At 34.5% G+C, this 27,290-nt stretch overlaps 1 protein-coding gene across 6 annotated transcripts in view; it reads left to right on the top strand.

Annotated features, from left to right (window-relative positions):
- PTPN13 (protein tyrosine phosphatase non-receptor type 13) overlaps positions 1–27,290 on the top strand; it is a 233,990-nt gene that overhangs the window by 103,229 nt on the left and 103,471 nt on the right. For 5 of the 6 annotated variants that reach the window (XM_047856949.1, XM_047856951.1, XM_047856948.1 and 2 more), the window contains exons 4-7: positions 3,974–4,039; positions 6,276–6,461; positions 10,748–10,835; positions 21,780–22,343. In XM_047856949.1, coding sequence (XP_047712905.1) covers positions 3,974–4,039; positions 6,276–6,461; positions 10,748–10,835; positions 21,780–22,343 — 904 coding nt within the window. The remainder of the gene's footprint in view (positions 1–3,973; positions 4,040–6,275; positions 6,462–10,747; positions 10,836–21,779; positions 22,344–27,290) is intronic. The other variant, XM_047856950.1, reaches the window with a different exon arrangement.

Below are 27,290 nucleotides of genomic sequence, written 5' to 3'. Positions count from 1 at the left end.
TATTTCTTCAGAGAGATCACTGGGTGGGAGGGATCTGCATATCAGACTGTAGTATCTTACCCAGTGTCTTATGGTCAGTGAGCCAAAGCTTTGAAGACTTTCCAGCTCCTCTTTACAGAATGGATGTAGAGGTAGAGGGTATTCTTTGAGCCTTCTCAGTGATGACTGTTTCATTATTATCCCATTTTGTTTTTCAACAAATATTTATCAAATGTGGGTTCTGAGTAAAATTTCTGGCTTTGTCACTTGAAAGATGTGTGACCACATGCAACTTGCTTACTGTTCTATGCCTCAGGTGACTTATATATAAAGAGACGATGATATTACTTCATAGTGTTATTAAAAAGTTAAATAAAATAGTACTTAAAACAGTACTCAGCACAGTAAGGACCCACTAAATATTATCTATCTCTACTATATGTCAAGTGTTATTCAAGGTCCTGGGATAGAGTAGTGAATAGGACAAAGTCTTTCCACTGATAGAGTTTACATTCCAGCCCATTATAACTAACTGTAAAGATAAAAACACATTTTTTTCCCCATCAGTTATATTAACTAGCTCACTCAAGTGCCCTCCTGTCCATGCACGTTTTCTTTGTATCTTTATCTCTGACTCTTCCCTTTTCACATATCCACTTAATTGCCTAAATTTCTTAAGTCCAGTTCCCAAGACTAGCCATCCTTGTCCTTTCCAATGCCAAAGGCCTGAAAACTAGGATAACTGATGGTAAGTTCCAGTCTGAAAGCCAGCAGGCCTGAGACCCAGAAGAGCTGATGTTCAAGTCCAAAGGCAAGAAAAAAGCTGGGCACCTGGGTGGTTCAGTTGGTTAAGCATCCAATTCTTGATTTCCACTCAGGTCATGATCTCACGATTTCTGGTATCGAGCCCCATGTCAGACTCTCTGCTGACAGCCAGAGCCTGCTTGGGATTCTCTCTCTGCCCCTCCCCCACTCATGTACGCTTTCTCGCTTTCACTCTCTCTGTCACTCAAAATAAATAAACATTAAAAAAAATTTTTTTTTAAAGCTTATGTCCTAGTTCAAAGACGGTCTCACAGAAAGATATTTTCTATTCCTCAGGAACGGGTAAACCATTTTATTCTATTCAGCCTTCAGATGATTGGATGAGGCCCACCCACAATAGAAGAGCAATCTACTTTACTCAGTCTACTTAATTAAGTGTTCATATTATCCAAAAAACTCTCACAAAAATTCCCAAAATACTATCTGGGCATCCTGTGGTCCAGTCAGGTTGATACATAAAATCAATCATTAAATATATACATAGATGATCAGCAGATATACAGTTTTATAACCTAATTTTAATAATTGTGCTACTAACTTTATATAGTCATTAATAAAAATTAATATATAGTAACTCATTTAGCATACTGAGAAGTAAATATAATAAAGAATCTTAGAGCACTATCTCAGAATCACAAATCAATATTAACGTGTTAAAAGAAATATATTTGAATATGTAACTAGTTTTTTATGCTAAAGCCATGAAGTATTTTTCATATATGTGGGATTCACATATGAGGTTCTTTGAAAAGAAACCGAAACTGAAATATGCCAATAGCCTGCACTATGCTATCTTGAACTTAATGTACATTTAATTAAGTCCAGCAGGCATGAATTGAATATCTACTGTGTACAAGTTCTGTGTTAGTAGTTGAGAAATATACTAAGCTATGTAAAAAACGCTTCCTCCAAGAAGACAAACATGGACACATCTTAATTATATTACAGGCAGTATTAGTTAACTGTTTTATTAGAGATGCAAATGAAATATATCTGTACGTGCAAGAGAGAATGCTTTATCCTGTTTGGGAAAATTTATATGGCATACATCTCTCGACCATCAGTAATATGTAGGAATTTTATTGACAGATGGAAAAAAATTCTTAGTAGAAAGAACTGCTCAAGAAAAATTGAGAGAAGGTTTTATTTTGCCAACAGAAAATTATTTCGTAGTGCTGAAGTGTTTAGGTTGTAATCGGTGGAGGAATATTACAGAGGAAAACTTATAAATCTGTCTAGAAAATGGAAATGGAGGCAAGTCAGACTGACTCTTGTTTATCATTATAAAGAATTGGGATTTTTTTTTTAAAGATGGGAGCTATGAAAATATTTGAAAAGAGGAACAACTTTTCTAATCTGTGATTTGGAATAAATTAGGAGGCAAAGTTAGAGTAGGTTAAAGTGCTGTGAGGTTATAAAGAGCCAGTTTTATTTGTGCATACCTCACCCATTTCTAAAGAGGATTTGATACAGTTTCCAGAATTAAAAAATAAAAATGAGAAAATAAGAGCAAAGTAAAAATAAAGACAAGAAAATAAGATGATGTTGGAATAAGATTGGTGAAAAAAAATACACATAGTAAGGGGCGCCTGGGTGGCCCAGTCAGTTAAGCACCCGACTTCGGCTCAGGTCATGATCTCGTGGTTCTTGGCTTTGAGCCCCACGTCGGGCTCTGTGCTGACAGCTCAGAGCCTGGAGCCTGCTTTGGATTCTGTGTCTCCCTCTCTCTCTGGCCCTCCACTGCTCACACTGTGTCCCTCTGTGTCTCTCAAAAATGAATAAATGCTAAAAAAAATTTTTTTTAAAAATACGCATAGTAAGATTACACAGCATTGATAGAGATGGGCTAAAAGTTTAGCTCTAAATTTTTTCACAGGAGGAAAAAATGGGAAATGATTACTTATAGGATTAACTGTCCTCACTTTCATCTCGCTTCCTGTCTCACAGGAAAGAAGTAGAAGCAGTCAGAAGAAACTTTTCCCAGGATCTCACTACCAGATTACTCAGCTAAATTCCCACATTCTCTGCCTCCTTACTACAGTTGAGCCACCCTGTGCTTCTCTGTCCCGCCAACTCCTTCCCTCCTTCCCTGGTGCTGTACCTTCCACCCTCTCCCACTTACTCAACAGTGCTCTCCCAGCAACCTTGCTCTCTCCTGCACTTCCAGTTTTCCCTGTCGGATCACTTGTATCAGCAAAAAAATGTGTTGTTATTTTTTTAATCTTTAAGAAGCAAACAAACAATGCAAGTAAAATCTTTTTTCACCCAACGTCTTCCTCCATCTACTACCCCATCCATTCTTAGTAAGAAAAATGCTAATCAAAATTTCAATTAAAAAAATTTTTTCAGTGAGATTTTTTTTTCCCGTTTCAGATTGGCAAAAATCTAGATCTTTGTAGCACATACTATAGACAAAAAAATTTTTTGTGAAAAAAAATCTCTTACATGTTGCTGGTAGAAATGCAAAATACTACAACTTCTTTGTAGGAGAATTCAACAATGTGTATCAGAATTACAGATGATTTACTCTTTTATTCATAATCTCTGAGAACCAAGTCAAGAGAAATACCTGCATGTACAAAATGACATCACCTATATCTCTTGTTAAATTAAAAATGCAAGTGCAGAGTAATTTTAAAGTTTCTGACATTTTATAAAAGGGGAAAAATTAAAAGATGTATCTGTGGGGTGCTTGGCTGGCTCAGTCTGTAGAGCATGTGACTCTTGATCTTGGATTCAGGAATTTGAGCCCCACCTTAGTCATAGAGATTATTTAGTTTTAAAAAGAAAGGAGAATACTCTGGTTTCTCTTCAGATCTAATAAATCTTTCACCTTTTATTTATAAAAAAAAAAAAAGAAATATACAGTATTAGTGTGAGTTTACATAAAGAAACCTTAAAATAAATAAGAACTAATAAAATTATTGACAGATGATAGGCTAGGAAATAAAGGGGGAAATTTGTTCTGATCATTTCTAGTCTTATTTTCTATTTTAAGTTCTTACATACGTTTATGCAAAATATGAAATGATTAATTTCTCAAATCATATGTTATACTTTATCTGAGACAAAAAGTCATGAATATATAGTACTTGCTAATTTTTTTAGTACTTGCTAAAGTTTTAAATTTTATTTTACCATAATATGATTTTTAAAATTCTATTCCTAGATCCATATTTATTCTCTTGGAATGACATTGTATTGGGGAGCTGATCATGAAGTGCCTCAGAGCCAAGTAAGTCAAATTGTCACATCTGTACAACTTCACCCTTTTTAGAAAGTTCTTCCCTGTATTTATATATGTTCTACAGCATATTATCAGGCATACCAGCATTTCTGTGCTGTTCCATTAATAATGTCATACTCTCAGAAGGAAATAATAAAATTCTAAAGACAATTATTGTTCTCAGAATGTTCTTGGAATTGTATCAGTTGCTACTCAGGTTTCAACCATTTAGTCTGTGAAATGTAGTGGCCTCTTCAAAAATTACAGCAAGTCCACATAATTTCTTCTAATTTAATGACTTATAAGAATGATTGTAGATGTTGATGATTTCATTCTTGAACTAAAGTGATAACCTTTTTTGATGCAGAAGCATAGGAATAATAGATTTCAAAGTATATACTTCATTACCTTTTTTTTCTTGTCCCTTCAAAAGTATACTTCGCTAAGCCTATGGCAGCAAACACCAATATTAAAGCAACACTCTCTGAAGTCTTAGGCTCCAATGACCATTGGGCTGTTTCTAGTCCTTATTTTCTAAAATAACTGATTCCTAAAGACCCAATATAAACATAATAACAAATAGTAACTGAAACTATAAAAATAATTTATTTCAGACTGTCTAGGTGGCTCAGTGAATTTAGCATGTGACTTTTGATCTCAGCTCAGGTCTTAATCCCAAGGTCATGAGTTCAAGTCCTGCACTGATGTCTGCATTGGGCTCCATGCTGGGCATGAAGCCTACTTAAAAAAAAAAAAAAGATAACTATATTTCATCAGAGCAAAGATTTAACATACATAATTAGGTTTTATTTTAGGCATTTAGAAGTCGAAAAGAAAAATAACTAGGTGTAAGGGTTTGTTTTAATTAAATTAAGAAGTAACAGGCATTTTAGGCTTTTATTCTAAAAGCCAGATATCCTAAGATCCGTGAAAGATGGATGATGTCTTCAACTTGGTTCAGTCTCATTTTGTATCATGAAAAACCCTCAGTTTCAACTTGATAAATAGAAGTGAAAAAGTTAAATTATTACTGGATATATTGGTATCATATATTATACAACCTAACATACGTGCAAAATGTGATCACAGCCTATGGCTAACACTTTATACTCTTCAGATAACTGAAAATTAAGTCAGTATCAATAATGTATAAATTGGAGAGGAAGTATATAAGTTTTCACTAGTATTTTGCTATCAGAAATCATAGTCATTTTGCAAGTATTCAATACCAATTCAAAAGTTGAAGCCCCGTCTTGTGTCAGACACTGTACTAGTTAGTAGGAATAGAATGGCCCGTGCCTGTGGAGTATATCAATGAGTCTAGGCATTAAATAACCAGTTATAACAATGCGTGAATGCTGTGGTAGGGAACTGGAGGGTGCCATGGAACACCAGAGTCAGAGCCTTTAACTAGATTTAGAGGGTTAGGATGTGTTTATTAAAGGACACTGCATCTAAGGTGAGATCTAAAGGATGACATAATATACAAATGGATGAGAAGCGGAAAGGAAGGGTCACAGGGAAAGCATGTTTCAACCAAAGTGGATGTACCAGTTTAAACTCCCACCAACAGTGCTTTTCTCCTTATCAATATTATCAGTCTTCTTTTTACCCATTCTGTTTAGTCATGTAGTGGCTTCTTTTTGTGGTTTTAATTTGCATTTTTTTGTATGCTTATTGGATATGTGGATATAATGTTCTACAAATCATGTCACCTAATTAAAAAATCTTACATTCCAGTTTCTCTGATTCAGCAGCATAATGAGAACTGATATTTAAATGACTTGAGTCATTGCAGTATTTGAAATCTAAGTTATCATGAGAGTATCAAATTATATTTAATATATAATGAATATGTTACATTTTATCAATTGTTAGGAAATCATTTATTCACCCAAAATGTACACACACACTCACATAACTGCTTACCAAAATATTTGAATGACCTAGGAATTCCATTTCTTTATTATACCCTACCCCCCTAGCCCCCCTACCCCCAAAAAACAGTTTTTCTGTAATACTTCCTGTCTTGGGAGATGTGTGTTAACCATCTTCTGCTAATAATTTTTTTGGATTATGAAAAGATAAAATACACTAAAATGTACATACTGTTAGATAAGGAGCTCATTTCTTCCGAGTATTCGAAATGTGTTTGGTGTGGTTCCTATGACTCCTGAAATGGCTTGACTTTGTTAGGTAAGATTTACCCACAGTTCTGAAAGTGCCTTTTCTTTCTTTACATTAGCCTATCAAGCTTGGAGATCACCTCAACAGCATACTGCTTGGAATGTGCGAAGATGTTATATATGCTCGAGTTTCTGTCCGGACTGTCCTGGATGCTTGCAGCGCCCACATTAGGAATAGCAACTGTGCACCTTCATTTTCCTACGTGAAACAGTTGGTCAAACTGGTTCTGGGAAATCTTTCTGGGGTAAGCCACAGTTCCGACTGATGCAGATAGTCATATTTTAAAATTTAGCAGAGTATCACAGGATTTTCTTTAAAGATACTATTGGTAGCATTTTCTCAATGAAGATGAGGACAGGAGAGTAAATTTCTTGTTCTAATGTCAAATGGTTTATTTGAAATGGCACTTAAAATTTAGAAGCCCAGTCAATTGACTTAGTCTCCTAGATTTCGTAAGAATTAGTCTTTTTTTTTTTTAGAACTGTATTCCAACAAGTACTATAGAGTCACAGCATGTTAGAGCTGAAATCATCTGCTCTTGCGTCCTTTCTTACATCCTCAGCAAGTGGTTCTGTCTATTATGAAAAACGCACTGACATACAAAATGGGTTTTCACATTAATAACGCACTTTCTGTTGCTCTGTAACCTCTTACTTGGCCACTTACTTGTCTGGACAAGGCTATACCTGAAATCCTCTCCACCCTCTGGGGACACTGTCACCTGATGGGCAGGGGTGATACATGCTTGTATCTCTGCTAGATTGCCCCAAGACCTGGACTCTCCCATTCTCTCTCTTGTCTCAGATGTGAAGAATCCCCAAAATAACACACACGGTATTTATCGTCCCACCTCTGCGTTTCTCGAGCTACATTCTATCCCATTTGCCTAGTTTCCCTTGGTTTCTGATATCTGTTTAGATCCGAACTTCATCTGCTCTTACCCTTTCAAGTGAAGTCCTTCTCCTTCGTGTGGACCACAATTTGCTACTGTCACACAGTGTTATGATGGCTTCTTACTTCTTCCCTAGGAGTTCAGCTCTGTCATCTTAACCAGGATGTTGTATGGCTGGCAGGGGTATATCCAAATTCCATGCAGTTTGCCAGTTAACAAGAAACAGGCTCATAGATTCTTCCGGGCAAATGGTTTATAAACTGTACCCCATGCAGCCTTGGTACTTCTGTAGTGAAAGGAATACAGGTAGTAGAGGCCGAGTGAATGCGATTCTTGGCTGCTGATTTCCCCTCCTTAACTAGAGCTGCCTCCAATTTTAATTGATTTATTTGTTTATATTCCTGCATGTGACTTAAAAAAACAAACAAACAAAGGTAAAACTACTAAAAATCTATGAAAGCCCTCTATCCAGACCAAAGTTTCCTAAATATTTTCAAATATAGTTTTGTTTTTAAAAATTCCTGTGTGGGGATGCCTGCATGGCTCAGTCAGTTAAGCATCTGACTCTTGATATTGGCTAGGTCATGATCTTAGGATTAGGGGCACTGAGCTCCACATCGGACTCTGCACTGACAGTGTGGAACCTGCTTGGAATTCTCTCCTCCTTCTCTCTCTGTCCCTCCCCAACTTGTGCTGTCTCTCTCTCTTGCTCTCAAAATAAATAAATAACCATTTTTTAATTAAATAAATAAAAATTCCTTTGTGATCAAATAATTTTGAGGAAAATCTAATATTTAAGAGAAATTAAAATATATTTTCACTGCAGAACTTCTCAGAACCTTTAATACACTAGACTGTATTACCTTCAAGAATGATATGCCTACATGTAGGTGAAACATTTCCCAAACTTATTTGTGTCTTTTTTTTTTTATAGATTTTTCCCATAATACTAATGATCTGTAAAGCTCCCTTTGAGAAGTATTGATCTGTACTAACTCACTTTATAAATAAGGAAATTGAGATTCACACAGCTTATGGGATATATGTTTCCTATTAGTCCAGGGATCTTTCTGTTATACCACACCTCCTCTAAGACTTGTCTTGCTATTTTTTTGATACAGTAAAATTGTTGAAAATACTTTTTCTTCCCCTTTCCATGAAGAAATATTCCTCCATGAAATTCTCTTATCCTTCTAATAGTTGCCCATGTTAGATAAAAGATGTCTATCTCTTTACATTTAGTATTTAGGTCAGTTTATTGCAGTAACTATATATTGCTCATCTACATATGAAACGTGCTAGATACTGCAGATATATATAAATTTGAATAAAATGTTTGTTCTACCTTCTAAGAGCTCTTATTTAAAGACCATTTGCTTAATTATAAAATGCAGAGAACAGTATGGAAAGCAACATACCATTTGAAGGTTTGAGGGGAAAGGATACAAATTATGACTGCATTGAAAAATAGCACTTTGAACTAGATCCAAAAGTCTAGATAGAAAGTAATCTAGGCAGAGGGAAGTAAACCTAGATAAGTGCTGTGAAGTAGGAAAGAACAGGGTATGTTTGAGGAACAGTATTAAATCTGTATGGGGAGTGTTGTGGGATTGGTTAGTAGGAGAGAAGAATAGAAGGGGCAATTAGAGTTCATATATAGGGAGCCTGCCTTTCCAGAGGCAAATTTCTACTAAGAAGAAATAACAACGTTCCAGTCATCATTCCATTGCTCTTGCTAATATCACTGGACAGAACTCCCAACAGCTACCGTTTTGTTTTTTAATGTTTACTTATTTTTGAGAGAGAGAGAGAGAGAGAGAGAGAGAGAGCAAGGGAGGGGCAGAGAGAGAGGGGGAGACACAGAATCTGAAGCAGGCTCCAGGCTCTGAGCTGTCAGCACAGAGCCTGACGCAGGGCTTGAACTCATGAACCATGAGATCCTGACCTGAGCTGAAGTCAGATGCTTAACGGACTGAGCCATCCAGGTGCCCCTGGATTTATAATCCATATGCAAACAGGTTTCACTAATGGAGCAATATTAAAATGTGTGTGTTTGTATGTGTGTAAACAAATGTGTATGCATTCCCCTGGTGCCAGATTTAAATAATTTCTCTTCATCATTATCTCTCCTTCTTTTTCTTGGAGTTTTTACTCTAATTGATCATCTAAATAAACCTAGTGTTCTAATTTTTCATCCCTAATTATGTGGAATTTGATCTAAGTTGATACACTTTTATTTATTTTTTAAAGGTAATATGCTTTTTTTTCCCCACCAATACATTTTTAATTTATTTTTTTTTTAATTCCAGTATAGTTAACATACAGTGTTATATTAGTTTCGGGTATACAATATAGTGATTCAACAATTCTATACATCATTACTCAGTGCTCAGTTGCTCATCATGATAAGTGTACTCTTAATCCCCTTTACCTATTTCACCCATCCTCCCACCCATCTCCCCTATGATAGGCTTTATTTTATTTTATCAATTTTTTAAAGTTCTTACTTTATTAATCTTCTCATGAGAAATCTGCACAATCACCACAGTCACTGCAGAATCTTTTTATTCCTTCTGTTGTCCAGTCTCCTGCTCACTGCTAGATACTTCATTTCTTTTTGTCAACACCAATAATTGGCTTTTGCACTGTCGCCTTGACTTTCTTCGTTCTGTTCTTGTGTTCCTTTCACTGTTTTCTTGAGGTCTTTTTCTTCTCAAACAGGCCATCTCTTTGTTTGGGTTCGCTTTTCTTTGCATAATCCAAGGAATCAAAAATCATGCCAAAGCCAGTTGTCTTACCACCACCCGAATGAGTTCTGAATCCAAATACAAAGATGGTGTCTGGTGTCGTCTTGTACATTTTGGGTAGTTTTTCCCAAATTTCTTAGGTACTATCGCCTTTTGGGGATGAAGAACATCAATAACCATTTATTTCCGCTCAAGTACTCGGTTGGTTATGAACTTCCCAGTCCGGATAGCTAACTGTGTCGTTCATGATGGCAACTGAGCTTCAAGGAGCCAGGGAGGAAGAAAATAACATGCTTTATTTCAAAGGAGTACCCTTAGTTAAAGTTATTAAAGCTTAAGACTACTTAAACATTTTATTATAAAGGAGATTTAAAAGAGCATTGATTTAAATTTAATTGTCATCCCTCAATATGTCATTTAGTTTAAAGCATTTCTCAAATGTAATTTCTGGCAGGAAAAATCTGGTAAATTATTTTTGAAAATAATTTAAGTCAGTACCCTCAATGCATAGTTAAATCAGGAGAAAATTTATTGTACCAGAATTAATATGATTTTAAAATTATAATCTAACTTGAGAGAGTAATGTAATTATCAGGAAAAAAAAAAAAAAACTCTTCAAGTTTGTTTTCAGATGGAACTCATTTTAACTACTTCAGTTTGGCTTTCTTCTATTACTCTGCCTTGCCTTTCATTTCCTGAAGAGTAATTGGCCAGAACTGAGCTACATAAATCCTGTTGAAGGAATACAAATTAACAATAGTAAGTGTTGAGTGTCTTTAGTTAATGTTTTACTCCAAAAATTGTCTAACTAATGTCATTCTGTAGACAATTACCATGAAAACAAAAGGCAGGTTGTTTTGTCAAACTTGATTTTTGATTATCTGTGTACAGACGGATCAACTTTCCCGTAACAGTGAACAAAAGCCTGATCGAAGCCAGGCTATTCGAGACCGATTGAGAGGAAAAGGATTACCAACAGGTAAGAATATATTAATGGGAAACTTTTGAGCTTTAACCTTATTTCATTGTTTCTTTTATGAAATCATATTTACCTGACTTGGAAATCTGATAATTGTGACCATAATTAGAATACATGTATGCAGGGGCGCCTGGGTGGCCCTCTCTCTTTCTCTCAAAATTAAATAAACATTTAAAAAAAACAGAAAAGAATATAAGTATGCAAAGTGGAGGCAGGGAACCGACAGGAACAGTAACTATATTAATATATAAATCCTTTAAAATTATACAGAAAACATTACTAAGACAGCCAGGACTCCCATGGTAAATCATTTCCTTTCCAATATTGTTATTATAGCAATAATATAATTTATTTACTTTATCATGGAATTTTATATTAAAAATAATTTTTTTTTTGAGAGAGAGAGCGTGAGAGAGCAGGGGAGAGGGAGAGAGAGAATTCCAAGCAGGCTCTGTGCTGTCAGCCAAGCCCGTGCAGGGTTCGAATGCATAAACTGTGAGATCAAGACCTGAATCAAAACCGAGTCGGATGCTTAACCAACTGAGCCACCCAGGAGCCCCAAAAATGCATTTTAAAGCAAGGTGAAATAAGCACATGGACACTATTGAAACAAAGTTTCAGAAAGCAACATTACTTTTACTGCACTCTATTTTGTTTCTTTGTTTCTTTTTTTTTAAGATTTAATTTTATTTTTTTAAGTAATCTCTACACCCAAACTGGGACTTGAACTCACAACCCTGAGATCAAGAGTCCCACCCTCTCCCAACTGAGCCAGCCAGGCGCCCCTACTACACTGTTTTCTATTCTATTTCTTATTTTAATCGGAATCACAACCCCCTAAGTCAATTTCATTACCAACTAATTTTATGACTTGCAGTTATCAAATACTGTTTTAGGTTATAAGATACTTAGTAAATAAAAACTAATGAAAAGTGGTTTTGCTGTTACAAACAGCATTAGATAATTATGGGTACTATATAATCACTTTTTTAAGAAAATGATTACAAATCCCAAACATGTAAAATGAAAGCAGAAAAAAATTAATTTTTACATGAAAATTTATTTTTGTGTTAAATTTCAAGCTTGGCTTATTTATGAAATGAACTTTTGTTTTTGCTGATTATCTTTGTTCTCTGTTTCTCAAGCAATATTGACAATTATGATAATCTAAACATGAAAAATATTTTATAGGTGAAGCATTTTATTGTCTTAAATCTTGGGGCTGTGCAAAGTAAATGTAAATATTGCTTAGATAATTCTAATAAAACATTCTAACTGATAATAGATTAAAAGCTAAGATGTTTAACTTTTTAATTTAATCAGATAATCAGGGCACAGCTGTCTTAGTTAAAGCCTATGAAAAAAGTCTCATTGTGAAACATAAATATAGCCACTTGTTTATCTGAACCAAATGTTTTACAGAATTCAGAACTCTTATATTGAGAAGGAAAAATGTGCCCCTCAACAAGTGTACTGCTTATCTTGAGAAATCAAGGAAAAGCAATAAAATCATTTCTGATGGAGTGATTCTGTAATGGTTTAGTTAGTTAAGTGGCTGTTTTGGTACTTCTGTTTTACTTATGGAATAAGGACTACTTTTTTGAAAAAGTACCTTTGCTTTCATATCATCAATATAATCTATTTCTGGTTACATAAGGTTACTTTTCTAATACATATATTATTTATGCATGGGTCAAAAAAACAGAAGGCAGACTATATGTGTGTATATATATATGTGTGTGTATATATATACACTATATAGTATAATGTAGTATAGTGTTAAAATAAAGGGAAATATTTTTACCTTCTTCTTATAGGTAAAAATATTTCCCTTTATTTTAACACTATACTACAACTTGAGATATTGATATAGCGTGAACTTTGGTGCCAAGAAGAGCAGCATTTTGTTAATCCATCAACTTTTCAGTCAGTCTCCTGTTTTAGAGCTGAATAATAATAGAAAGTTATAGTTAAATGTCAATGGCAAGCTGGAAGAGTCTTTTTCAAGAAGACATAGTGAATACTTTAATAAGTGAATGTTAGATTTAAAAGAAATGATTTTTCTTTCTCTTATTTATCATCTTTCTGGTTTCTCCTCCCTTTCCCCCATCCCTCTCTCTCCTTCCCTCACTCTCCGTTTCTCTCTCTTCTTCCTTATTTCTCATTCCTTTCTTTCTCCAATCTTTTTCTGGAATTCCCTTCTATCATCTCCTACTATCATTAAATGGCCATGTTATAGAATTGAAGTTGGTTTTCTTGTTTGTTATTTGTTGAGTTAGTAACTATAATGTTATATTATTAATTGTTAATTTTTAAGTATTTTTTTCCTTAAAAAAAAATGTTCCTATATATGAGTCCCCCATTTTCTCCCTGTCCATCATATATTCTATAGAAAACAAAAAAGATCATCATGCCATATTTAAAGACTTAAGTGTTAACATAGTTTAGATTGTATTACTTTCAATCACTCAGAGTCTTATTGTTACAGACAGTAATTATTACATACTATTTTAGTGTTGATAGTTTGAGCTGAATCTATATCTACTCTAAAACATACTTTAAATAGAAGGTTATTTTATTGTCATTTACATTTATACATATTTATACATATTTTTTAATAAATGTGTATACAAAATTAAGCTTTCTGGGCATGTAGATGCTAAGGAGAGAGAATACCTATTATATTAAGCACACAAGTTTTTGTAGATGAAAAATGAATATTTGTCAATTCAATGGATATGAGAAAAAGTTTTATAAGACTATTAGATTTCATAATACATTTGTAATACAATTTTAATGGTTCCATAAAGAAATATATAAGACTCTATGATTTATTGTTTTAGATAATCTATGTTTAAACATTAAGTTGTATGCAAAGTAAAAAAAAAAAAAAAGCTGTAGTTCACCATCTTGGCTCATATTATTAGACTATTTTCTTACTATAAAAACAAATATATCAGAAGTTTTAGGGGCGCCTGGGTGGCTTAGTCAGTTAAGCATCTGACTCTTGATTTTGACTCAAGTCATGATCTCATGGTTTGTGAGTTTGAGCCCCACTGAATCAGGCTCACGCTGACAGTGCAGAAGAGCCTAGTTGGGATTCTCTCTCTGTCCCTCCCGCACTCACACACATGCACTTTCTCTCTCCCTCTCTCTCAAAATAAACTTTAAAAAAAGCTTTAAACCAAATTATTAATGCCTTTTGTGATTTTGTTTTTATAATATTAAGAGGTATTCAGTATTATTATCTAACAGTTCTTTAGAATGCTTATGATTCATAGACTATCCAAATGCAGATAATTTTGGCTTGACTGTAGTGAGTTTAAAATTTTGACAGAGAAATCTTTAGACTGTCCATTGATTTTATATCTAGTCATATCCTTTTATTGGAGAATTAAATCTCTATACCAATACTCAGGAGAATTTGTAAGGAATTACAATTTATCATTCAAGATAAACCAAATTTTGTTTGTGTTTACATTTTGGATAGAATTAGAGGTCCTTATACTTAAACAATAGCCTTTTTTAGATCACGTGTCATGGAAGAGTATTCCTCAGTTCTTAGCCATTGCTTTGCACAGTAGTATTACTGCTCAAGGGCTCTCTTAATTACCTTTAACAAATGTATAAAACCACATCTCAAAGATAGAATCAATATAATATACCACTTATAGCCAGTACCCGACAAGCAATTAGCAGCTAATAGTCAATGGTATATACTAATATAGCATATATAGTTAATATAAAAACTTTAAGATTAAAAAAATTACCTTGTGAAGAAGAAATATTCTTCTAGGACACCAGTGTTACTTTTGGGCAGTGCCAGGGTTTGGTTTTGTGTTGTTGTGTTTGTTTGTTTGTTATTTTTTTAATGCTTGTTTGTTTGTTTGTTTGTTTTGAGAGAAAGGGAGAGTGTGGGCAGGGAGGGGGCAAAGACAGAATCCCAAGCAGACTCCGCAATGTCAGTGCAGAGCCTCATATGTGGCTGAGTTCCATGAGATCGTGACCTGAGCCGAAATCAAGAGTCGAACACCTAACCAGCTGAGCCGCCCAGGTGCCCAGGCAGTGCCAGTTCTTAACTGTCAGTGGCCACTTGCAGCACAGGGCCTTGTTATACTGCATCAGTACTAAAACATTCTCTTTGATGCAAACCAACCTGAAACCTTTATGTAGTGATAGCTTTAGTTTATTAGGTTCCTAGCCACAGTTTTCAGTAAAGAAAATTTCAAAATGGGCAGTGAGATACAAAATTAGGTTAAAAGAAGTAAGCGATTTTAGGGTTAACGCCTGTATCTAAGTGATTTGGTCGTTAGATTGGAACTTAACAATGACATTTTTTATCTATCAGTAAATGACCTTAAAAGGTCTTTCCTCATATCTTACCTCTCAGATCTGTTACAAAAGCTTAAGGCCTAAACTATTGGGCTGTCTGCCCCCATTTTGTTATTTTATACTGCCAGTGCTGATAAAATGGCTTCAGTAAGCAGAAAGAAATCAGACGTTTCCTGCCAAGCTTAAGGCGGAAACCTACACCATGATCAGATCAGCATGATAGTGCTTCAGAACTTGGGTGTATTGACAATATCATGTTTCTTTTTTTATGTACTTGAACACACTTGTGAGGACAGATGGGTAATCGGGGAACCTCTTTTAATACTGAAATGTCATTTTGAACTTAGCTTCTAGGGGACACTTGAATTTTTGAGTCTTGTGTGAGGGGAAAGGTGAATGATGGTATCCAAGTAAGGATGATGTTAATCATATATAAAAAATAATTAAACACAATGTACTTTACAAGGGAGATTTTTTTTAATTTAGCTAAAATAAATGGACTATGTTCTATTAGGAAGACTTTTTATATTCTTAAAATCTTTTATTGTTATTCATTTTCCCCACTTAGTTTTTAGCAAGCTGTGTATTCTCCAGAAGGAAAATGTTTATGGATTCATTTTATATTTGGATGCTCATAATTGTATGTAAAATAATTGTATCTGTAAACTCTCTGAACTCAGAGCCTTTTTGAGAGATGAAAAATTCACCTGTAGTCACCATTTATCCTGTTTTGAATAATTTGATTTTTTTAAATTATACAGTCTAAAACTTTTGTTGGGGATCTTTTGATTTCTGGTTTCATGATTTCTTCTCAAAGGAACTTTTAAATTCCCCCTTGATAGATAATTATATGCTGAGGAAAATAAAACAGAAATGAAAGGGAGGAGGAATTTAGAATTTTATGTTGCCCTTATTCAGAAGATCTCATAATAGTTCATTAGGGGTTAGTTCATTTATCCTGTCCTCTTTAAGAAGAAAGTTATGTCCACGGTTTTGTAACTGAAGTGAGAAACAGAAATTAAGTGGCTTGCCCAAGCTCACGGATTGAATTTGGTAAAGCTAGAATTAAAACCCAGGTGTTTTGACAGTAATCTTTCTGGTAGATTATGCTACCTAAATTGGCTTTAAAAGGTTTCAAGAAGTTATGCATTCAATCCATTCTACAATCATTCTTTTGGAACGTCTTTAATCAGGAACTAGAAATACAAAAACAGGTAAGATGTGGTTTCTTATGTTATTGTTCCAGTGGGGGAGGGGTGAGGAAATGAGTGGGAGTGATGACAGATACCAATATAATGGATAATTTTAATATAGTGAAAGAAATGCCCTAAGAGAGGGCCAGAATGCTCTATGAATATAGTGACAGGAGCTAGTAATTCTCCCAGGATGGGAAAATATTAAAGAAGTTTCCACCTGAACGCTTTTACGAGTAGTTCCAATGGCACTGCCTTCAGAAATAATTAACTTCCTATAATCAAAATGGGTAGTGAGCACAGCTCTTAGATGTACTTAATGTTTTCAGTGCTGTTTACTGCCTGTTAAATAAAATAATTGTAATAGCCCAGCTATTATATGTATATACGTAATACATATAATAAAAATATCTGGAAAGCAGTTGAAGAAATTGCACTTTATGCAGCTCAAATAAAGTTAGTAAGTAAGGGGCACTGGTGTTAACAACAGTACATGGTTCTTGCTCGTCTAACAGACTTGTGCACCTAATAAATGAGTCTGGAATTCCATGTTTCTCCTCACTTAAAGGGCCAGATTCTATATTTGAACTCTCATTTTTAGTTCCCAGATTAGTGACATTTTTCCCACAGTGCTTTAGCAATTCAAGGCAACCATGATATGTTCTTTGATGTTGTATATATTTTATCCACTTGTGAAATGTTAATCAGGCAAATACATACCCAGTTGTATAGTTGAAGATAATGAGTATCATTGACATGAAAAAATGCACTGAGACTCCTGCCAGTTAGTAATATGTGATTTAAAAACGGTGTGTTTAGGGGCGCCTGGGTGGCTCAGTTGGTTAAGCGTCTGACTTCAGCTCAGGTCATGATCTCACAGTCTGTGGGTTCGAGCCCCGCATCAGGCTCTGTGCTGACAGCTCAGAGCCTGGAGCCTGCTTCAGATTCTGTGTCTCCCTCTCTCTCTGCCCCTCCCCTGCTCATGCTCTGTCTCTCTCTGTCGCAAAAATAAATAAAAACATTAAAAAAAAATTTTTTTTAAACCTGGTGTGTTTGTACCAGCCCAAATCCATCTCTCTGTTACCTACCTGAAGGTTGTCTTTTTTTTTTTTTTCCCTCATCTAAAAAGCAAACAAAAGCAGTCATAGGCCAATAGACCCACTGGAGAAACCACTCCAAACATCTCTTTCCTAACTCTTCTTTTTTCTTCCTTCAAAAAATGATCTACACTCAGTTTCTGCCTTTAATGCTTTTGTGGTTGATAGCTCTTACAATTTTACTTTAGAGCATATACATACCAAGTATATACACATCACTTTGAACCTTGTTTCACATGTCCACAAATTTTTGCCCATTTTCCTCAAGAGTATCAATCCCTCCCCCGTCCCTTCTTTCTTTCTCACTCCCCTTCCTATTTCACCATTCCTTCATTTTATTGGCTATCAGAAGAGACATTATTATGGTTCAAAACTATCTTTTATTAGTAATAGTCATGAGACTTTAAGTTGGCTATCATAATGTGATTTTCAGACATGGAGAGCAAATTGAACCATGGTTAAATTTGGCATATTTTGTAGATGGAGAGCAGCAAAGTAGTGCAAACTTTTAAATGGATTATTTTCTTTTATTTATTTTTTTAATTTTTTTTAATGTTTATTTATTTTTGAGAGAGAGAGAGAGAGAGAGAGACAGAGTATGAGCAGAGGAAGGGCAGAGAGAGAGGGAGACACAGAATCTGAAACAGGCTCCAGGTTCTGAGCTGATGCAGGGCTCAAACCCATGAACCTTGAGATCATGACCTGAGCTGAAGTCGGATGCTTAACTGACTGAGCCACGAGTAGTGGCTCTTAAATGGATTATTTTCATTATAATTTTGTCCTACCTCACAGAATTTAAAAATGATAATTTTCTGGACTTTTAATAAATAGGAACTGAAATATTTTTATATCTACTACTTTGCATAAAGACAAAAACCTAGCATTTATAGAGCAGTAGTTATTCAAGAACCACCTTATTAGCAATTAGTTTTAAATTTTATATGGCTGGTGAGAAGACATGGTGCTTTTAGGATCCCATGGCCCATTAATATATTATTAGTAAATACTAATGACCTAAAAGAGAATGATAAATCTACCTGTTACAGATAGAATAAACTCATGGCACATGTGGTGATTATTTCAATAGTGGTCAGAGTAGGCCTTACTGGAGAAGTCATATTTAAAATAAAAGTATAGAATAAGAAACAACTAATCATGAGAAAGGTCTGGACCATTCAGGGCAGAGAAAACAATATGTATAAATGTCCTAACATAGAAGAGAGCTTAACAAGAAAACCCGTGGCCTGGATGGAATAAAAGAAGTGGAGATGAGACTAAGAAAGATTCAAACAGCAGACCTGAAAGGAGTCCGATTTTATTTTGAGTATAATACTATGCCTTTGAGACTTATTAAAAAAGGTAGTGGCATCATGGAATTTATCTTTAAGAAGATAACTCTGACTGCTGAATAGAGAGTGGTTGGATGAAGAAAGAAGGGGGGAGGCCTATCCAGAAGCCATTGCAGTTTTCTAGTCAAGTGGTAATGTTAACTGGGAATAGGGTGATGCCAGTGAAAATCGAAATAATCACATGGAGTAAGTTATCTTTGAGAAGTTAAATAGCCAGTATTAAATAGCCAGGATTTCAGGATGGTGCCTTTATTTCTGTTTTGAGCAATCAATTGGATAATGATGCCACTTTCTGTAACTGGAAAGATTGGTGTTGAATGGATATCTCTGGATGTGGGAAGCAAAAAGTTGGTTTTAAGCATGTTCAGGTTGAGGTGCTTCTAAGATTTAGTAATAGAAGTTCCAACTATGTAACAATGGAGCTCCCAGAAGACATTGGTGCCAAGAATTTAAATTTGGGAGTTACCATTATATAGATAATACTTAAAGCCTTGTTAGCAGATGAAATTATATAAGAAAAGAGTGAAAAGATAGGGTTCTAAAACTGATATCTGAGGACATCCAACATTTGAATATCTGATAGAGGAGGAAAAAGCAAAGACTAAGAATGAGCAGTCTAAGAAGTAGGAGAAAACACTCTTGTAAAGAGAGGATTGTTCTTTATTAAGTGACTATCATCACCATCAGTTGTTGCTGATGGGTACTTGTTGCTGTAGAGGTAGGTAGGATATGGATATAAAATCATTGGATTTGGCAATATGGAGGTCATTAGTGATACATAAGGAGAGTTGCCCAGGTGTGGAGGAGTTGGAAGTTAGCTAAAGTCAGACTACTGAATGAGAAGTAAGAAATTGGAGACAGCAGTGGCAAGAGGGAAATGTGGTAATAGGGTAGAGGTTTTGTTTAGTTTGCTTTTTATTATAGAGACATTAAAGCATGTTTATGTACTAATGGTAATCACTCGATAGAAAGAGGGGTTAATTAACATGGAGGACGGAAGTTAACCAAAGAAGCAAAATCTCTGATAACATGAAAGGAGAGGGGATTGAACACGTATTGGGAATTGGCCTTCACCTGGTAAAAGATTTCATCTTTTGAGACAAGGGAAAAGATTGGCAGACATGGGTAGATGTATAGAATTAGCCATGGAAAAGTGAGAAAGCTCTCTTCTGACAGATTCTATTTTCTGGTTGGAATATGAGATAAGATCATCAGAAAAAAGAAGAGGGAATTAAGGTGGGAAAATTGAAGAATGAGAAAAAGTGAAGCATGTAGAGAGTGAGTGAAATTACTATTAACACATGGTGCTGAGTGTCCAACTTGTTTGACTATGAATTTATGACATTGCCAAAATACTCACTTGTTTGATTTTCTCTAAGTTTGGCTACTTGTTGGTAGCTAAGTGGTAAAAGAAAGCAGATTGTTGAGTTCGTCTGTGGTTGTATGACCCTTAAGTCCTTTCAATTCTTATTTTTTATATAATGTATTCTATCAATTTTGAAGAATATCTGTTCTACATTTTTAATAAAATTCTAAATTAATGAGTTTCAATATGTGGTTTGTTTAAGAATGTGATTTATCTCTAAAATACTGTAACATAAACATGTGTTTATCAGTTTTAAATTATCTTAGATTAGAAGCTAGAGTCTGTGATAATCTATGTCTAGATGTGGTGTGGTATATTCTCAGTGATCTTGATATGACATGCCCCAAATATTGATGTTATACTTATTTGCATTTAAAAAGATCCATGTTCAGGGAAACATGAGTTGCAAGAAAAGCAAAGTATTTGAATCTAATTCTCCAGTAAGCAATTATTTGTGGACCATTCTGAAATAAATTCACTTTTCTAAGATTTTTAAGGTAAAATTTGAAGTCAGGGAATTAAAGCTTATAGCTATCGCCCTGAAGAGGCAATTGACTTATACAGACCAATTACTAAGCAATTTAGTATTACTAGGAAAGTTTTAGTCATTATTTTATATTGTGTACATAGCAAATAGGTTATTAGAGAGGGATCACAGAAGGTCACACAGGAAATCTTCAGTGTTTATGGGCTACTGGGTTAGTAACTCTGAAGTATTTTTCTACATTTCTTTTTCTATAGTGGAGCCATAAATATATGACTTTTTTGTTATTCACTTTATGGATTTCAAAAATTAATTTCTGGTTGGACATTTTTGCTGTGTCTCAATGCATTTTTAGACTCGTGCCTTAGAAAAATTAGAATGGCTTACCAGTTTTTAACTACATCAAAGACTAAAGAATAAAAAGACTTTATTCTAGTTGACAAATATTGATGCATTATGTTTAAGACAAAAACTATTTTAGTACATGATGGTCTGCCATGGAAAAATTAAGTTTTTTACATAATTTAAACAATCAAATTATCTGGATTTCAAACGTTTCTGAAAATGTATCTAATTATAATAAAATTTTGATACTTAAGGATTCTAAATGCTAGTCCTTTTTTCATCCAGAATATAGCAAGAATTCTTTGTTTCTTCTTTAAAAATATTTACTTAAATGACCAGAAAAGACCAAGGCTTTATGTTGAAGTGATACATGTTTGAATTATACCTTTAGAAGTTAAAGGAGTATACTCTACCTTCTATTATTGTGCCAAATCATTTCATGGATAATTAATATTCTGCCAAATTGGATAGTATCAGAAACTTTTGTCTAGTCTATTTTTAAAAACCAAATAATTCACCTTTGAACATAAAATAACACTGCTCAAAAAAGTAAGTTCACTACATTCTTGTTTTCATTAGGTAAGAAACATTGGACCACGAAAGTTACACAAACATAACTTCTCTTTCCACTTCCACTATCGGCACCATCCCATGTCATCTCTGATCCTCCATTAGGAAATTTAGAAAATTACCAGCACTTTCACTGTCAATAGTAAGATTACATTCCAGTTATTTTCTAAAAATTCTGTACATACATGATAGATTCTTATCATTCCAGGAAGAAGCGCTACTTCTGATGTACTAGACATACACAAGTCTCCATTCTCTCATCAGACCTTTCTTAACAAAGGGCTTAGTAAATCTATGGGATTTCTGTCCATCAGAGATACACAAGATGAGGAAGATTATTTCAAGGACATTTCATCAGATAATAATTCTGCACGTGAAGATTCTGAAAATACCTGTTCCCCTTACCAGTTCAAAACTAGTGGCCCAGAAAAAAAAACTATCCCTGGTATTGATGTGCTTCCCAAGAAGAAGATTTGGGCTTCATCCATGGACTTGCTTTGCACAGATGAGAGAGACTTTTCTGGGGAAACCGGTGGATTCCGACAATATCTCCCTGAAGCAGTAACAGTGAGGACTTCAACTACTCCTAGAAAAAAGGAGGCAAGATACTCAGATGGAAGCATAGCCTTGGATATCTTTGGCCCTCAGAAAGTGGATCCAATGTTTCATACTCGAGAATTGCCCACTTCCTCAGCAATATCAAGCGCTTTGGACCGAATCCGAGAGAGACAAAAGAAACTTCAGGTTCTAAGAGAAGCCATGAATGTAGAAGGTTAGTAATTTTGTGTGTGTTTGAGAGAAAATTGAATTGAAATATTTAAAATTGTGTTTTGAAATAAAGAAGGGTTATTAAACCATTCCACAAGTCTTATTTCCACTGTCAAACCTTTATACCCAGGTTAGTCTCTTTGTCGGTTTCTGTTCTCCTTTCCACCAAAACTGTAATAGAACTGTATTGCTCCCACAAAGTCATCTCTAATAAACATCCTAGTCTGGGCACTTTATAGCCCTACAATATTTGGGGTAGTAGATTTTTAAGATTGTAATCTTCTCAAGGCAGGAGCCATATTTTCTTCTTCTTTTTAATCCTCCACAGCACCGTCTATCATGCACTGTCTCATAAGAGGCTCCCCTAAAGGACTGGTTCATGGCAATAAGAGGCAGTTAATCAAAATCAGAAACTCTAGGGAGGCAGAGTGGCATGGTGATAATGCAATAGTTCCCAAACCCCAGCTTCAAGAAACAAACTTAGGGACACAACTCCTGAAGATCATAATTTGTTTGCTCTAGAATGAAGTTTTAAATCCATATTTTAAAAGTCATAGTATTTAGGTTTATAGATCTAAAGACAGACAGCCTAGGTTTGAATTATCTATTGCATCAGTAGCTACATAATCCTTACTTCGGCGACTGGGCTTAATCCCTCCAAACGTAAGTTACCCCATCTGTAAAATGTGCTTAACCAAAATAGATGAATTAGGTAATAAATGTGAAGTGATTAATAAATCAAATTATTACAATGTTAGTATGAGGGGCATAAAAAACAACTTTATAAATGATAAATTCCTTTTTTTAAATGTTTATTTATTTATCTTTGAGAGAGAACAGGGACTGGGGAGGGGCAGAGAGAGAGGGAGGGAGACAGAGAATCTGAAGCAGGCTAAGTGCTATCAGCACAAAGCCTGGCATGGGGCTCAAACCCATGAACTGTGAGATCATGACCTGAGCCAAAGTCAGGCACTCAACCCACTGAGCCACCCAGGTGCCCCTATAAATGATAAATTCTTATTATTTGCAGGACAAAGCTCTGGTTCAAAATACCCGATTCACACACAAACCTCAATATATTGAGTAGAATAAAATTATGTTTTAGACATAGATAATGGATAGAGGCTATTTTTAACTTAAATAAATGGAAGAGAAAACAAAATTAGACTTACCAACCTAATCCTCTATATTTTTGAAGATTAAAGCTATGTTATCTTCCAAAGTTTGTCCCAGACAAACTTTGGGACATAGTTGAAATGTCACTTTAAGGTGCCTTCTAGTTTAGCAAGAGTAGTGGCATAATCAATCGTCATATTCATGTTTAAGGCCATTGTTCCAGTGGAATATTTTTGATTCATAGATTACCTTTAAAGTGCTTTGCTAAAGGTTTGTTCTGTTACTTAAGCTTAAGCATAGCCCTGGGCTGAACATACTCTACATGTTGTACTTTACTTCTAATAAAAGAAGCTTTGCTTCTTTTTTTTCAATTCAGGAATTGCAAATTAGTGATGAATTTGAAATAAAGGAAATTATCACTTAATTGATATTATGGGTATGTATATATATACACATATATACATACATGTATATATACATATATGTGTATATATACATATATGTGTATATATACATGTATGTATATATGCATTTTTAAAAATTAGCCACCTTTATGAGATTGTTGTATATAATCTTGATCTGAAAACTTTCAAGGATAGAAAATAAGAACTTAGAAATGTGTCTTATGCATGATTTTACTGTTTAACTCTGATGAGTAAACTTTTAGAGTTATGACAGCAAACAATAGGCACTTTCTATAGCTTAAGGTCTCCTCTTTCAGAAGTTGTACTTCATGATTATTTAATGTTACACAACAGCTAGCATATGAATAAAAACTTCGCCTGACCTTCTTATGAACATGCCTTCATAGAGACATTGATGTGAAGAATTCTTGCCCATCATGGACAAAAAAAAAAAAAAAAAAAAAACAACGAAACCCTTAATTATTCAAGTAGATAAAACCATGATAGTCTCAGAGTATAAATAGTGGAGATACATACCGATATAGATGACTGGTTCTAACATATATGTGTTTTTTAACATGTGAAATATATTTTCTTAACATGCAAATATTAAAAATTAACTCATAATTTCTAATGTTCTCGTGTGTGTTTCAAAAGAATATTTACTTATTATTTGGTAAATGAATAGTAGTGTGTATTAGTGAAGTCTGAGGAAAAATGTGGTTTTTTAACCCCTTGAACCTTGGTTTGAGAGTTAAACAGTAAGAAATTAAACACTAATGGAAATATATTTAATCTGTTAAATTTCACTACAGTAGTCTGATATATTTTGTTTGAATAGGTAATTTTTTATTACCTATAAAATGAGTATTAAGCTAAGCAGTGTCCTAGTTTGCATATGAGCCTTTTATCAGGGATTGTGTGCCAGGCACAAGTAAAAGAAACTTGTTTGCATCTTGTTTCCAAATATACATGTATATCTACAAAGATGATGTATATAATGTTATTGACACTTATTTGTTAAAAATGTTAACTTGTTATGAAACCTAACTTCCAGATTTAGGAATTTTATATTTATTACAAGAAATACAAAAAAGATTTCTTTTTCAAAATAAAATATGCTTTGAATTGTTTGATTCAGGACCATTTCCATTGTGAAAGGCTATTGACAAATTTTCAAAAACATTTGTTCTCACAAAGAATCTATACATTTTTCCCCAGAGTATATTTTATAATCAAGTTAAACAAAACACCTTGAAAATGTTGGTATATTATGGAAATGCTTACACCATCTTAAAAAAACTCCATTATTATACAGTAACTTGTAAGTAGTAATAAATTATATTTGCTTTAGACGAAAAATATTCTTCAAAAAGAATGTTTCATGCTTATAATTCAAAAGCAATTACTCTTAGTTACTTAGTTGAATACTTTGCTGGTTTTATGCTGTGTTTTTCCTAAAAGTGAAATAATTTATATTAGCTGTTCAAACACAATTGCAGATTGCTATACAAAGATTTTAGCTAGTATACAAAGGAGAAAAAAGAATTGAAAATGATACAAATCCCATTTATTTCATTTAATTCTCATGAAAAGTAAGCTCCATAGATCCCTTTTATGTGTGAGAAATCAAGTAGAACAGTGGATATTATTAATGTACACCTATCTTTTTAAATATTCTTGTTCTGAAGCATTTAACGGGGCACGTGGGTGGCTTAGTCGGTTAAGCTTGCAACTCTTGATTTCCGCTCAGGCTGTGATCTCATGGTTCATAGAATCGAGCCCCACTTGGGGCTGTCTGCTGGGAGCTAGGAGCCTGCTTGGGATTCTTCCTCTCTGCCTCTCTCTGCTGCTTCCCAGCTTGCACAGCACACTCTCTCTCTCTCTCAAAATAAATAAACTTTAAAAAAAATAATAAAACATTTAAAAAAATTAATAGTGCTCTGTACAATTTTTGTGATCTTTAAGTTCGGCAGTTGCTACTGGCTATCAGTAATTTTTGAATTAGAAGAGGTCTTGGAGCTCAATATCCCTGAGCTTGTGAAGATTTAATGACTTACCCAAGATCACATAAGCAGTTAATGATAGTTTCCGTCATTGTGGGAGTTTGTGGATTTACATCTAGATTTGGGAGCTCCAGTCTAAGAATTTCCAACTACATGCTACTTCCTAATTTTTAAAAAATATGTATTTCAGTATTCATTGGGTTAATAGAGCAATTGCAAGAAAAGAAATTGCTAAATTTCAGTTTGTCCTTTTAGGCATGCAGGGAGGCTCATTGAACTAATGGGAAAGATAGTCATCTCCTCCAACCTCAGATATATAGCCCTTTCCTTAGTCCATCCTCTTGAAAGGAGCCTTTACCCAAATCACCTCTATGGCATCACCTTAGCTGACATCAATCAGCCAACTAGCACAGGGAAGACCAGAATTTGGTACGGGGAGAAATCTGGATACTATTTAAACCAAACCTCTCATTTTCAAAAGCCCAGAGTAGACTAGTTTGCCAAAGAAGATACATAATTCATAATTTATAGCAGAGCTGTATTTAGAATCCAGATCTCTTGAAATCCAGAATAAGATTTTTTTCCACTCTACCATTCTGATTTTAAGCACAAACCAGATACATTTCAGATACATTGTTTGTAAAATTTATTACTACCAGGAAAGTTGGACATTCAACTAACCACCTAACAAAACCCTTAATAAAGTCTCTTCCTAATAAAATTATGTAATTTTTAATACAGTAAAACAAGATAGTACAATGAAAAAAAAGGCGCAAGTAAGGCACTTTTAGTTCTTTCTGCTGCAAACCACACTGGATAGGGGTTGAGATGGAGCTCTCTCCTGTGTCGCATGGACTATTGTGGTAGTATTTTGTGTTGTTGTTTTTTTTTAATTTTTTTAATGTTTATTTATATCTGAAGGAGAGAGATACAGAGCATGAGTGGGGAGGGGCAGAGAGAATGGGAGTCACAGAATCCAAAGCAGGCTCCAGGCTCCAAGCTGTCAGCACAGATCCAGACTCAGGGCCTGAACCCACAAACCATGAGACCATGACCTGAGCTGAAGTCAGACACCCAATCAACCTAGCCACCCAGGCGCCCCCATTGTGGTAGTGTTTTAACAGGGCTTTCCCACAGTACGATGTAAGACAGTTATCCTGTAGCTGACAAGATAAGAAAGTAAACTATTAAAAAGCTGTGGTTGGCATTGAGTGCTCAGATTTCCTTAGAAACAAAACAAGAAAGGAACAGAAAAGACCCCAGGAAAGAAACTGTAGAAGTTTAAAAATTATAAATGTAAGATTGTTTCTATAATCATTAAGCTAACGCTTAATCTTTCAGATAGTTCTCTACATACAGAAAGCAGTAAGGATGGGGCAGGAAGAAACAATAACAGATTTCTCTTGTGGAAAATAGTTTTAAAAT

Source organism: Prionailurus viverrinus, chromosome B1 (assembly GCF_022837055.1).
Source record: "Prionailurus viverrinus isolate Anna chromosome B1, UM_Priviv_1.0, whole genome shotgun sequence".
Lineage (NCBI taxonomy): Eukaryota > Metazoa > Chordata > Mammalia > Carnivora > Felidae > Prionailurus > Prionailurus viverrinus.
The sequence above is the reverse complement of the archived record's forward strand: the minus strand, read 5'-3'. Positions and strand labels throughout refer to the sequence as shown.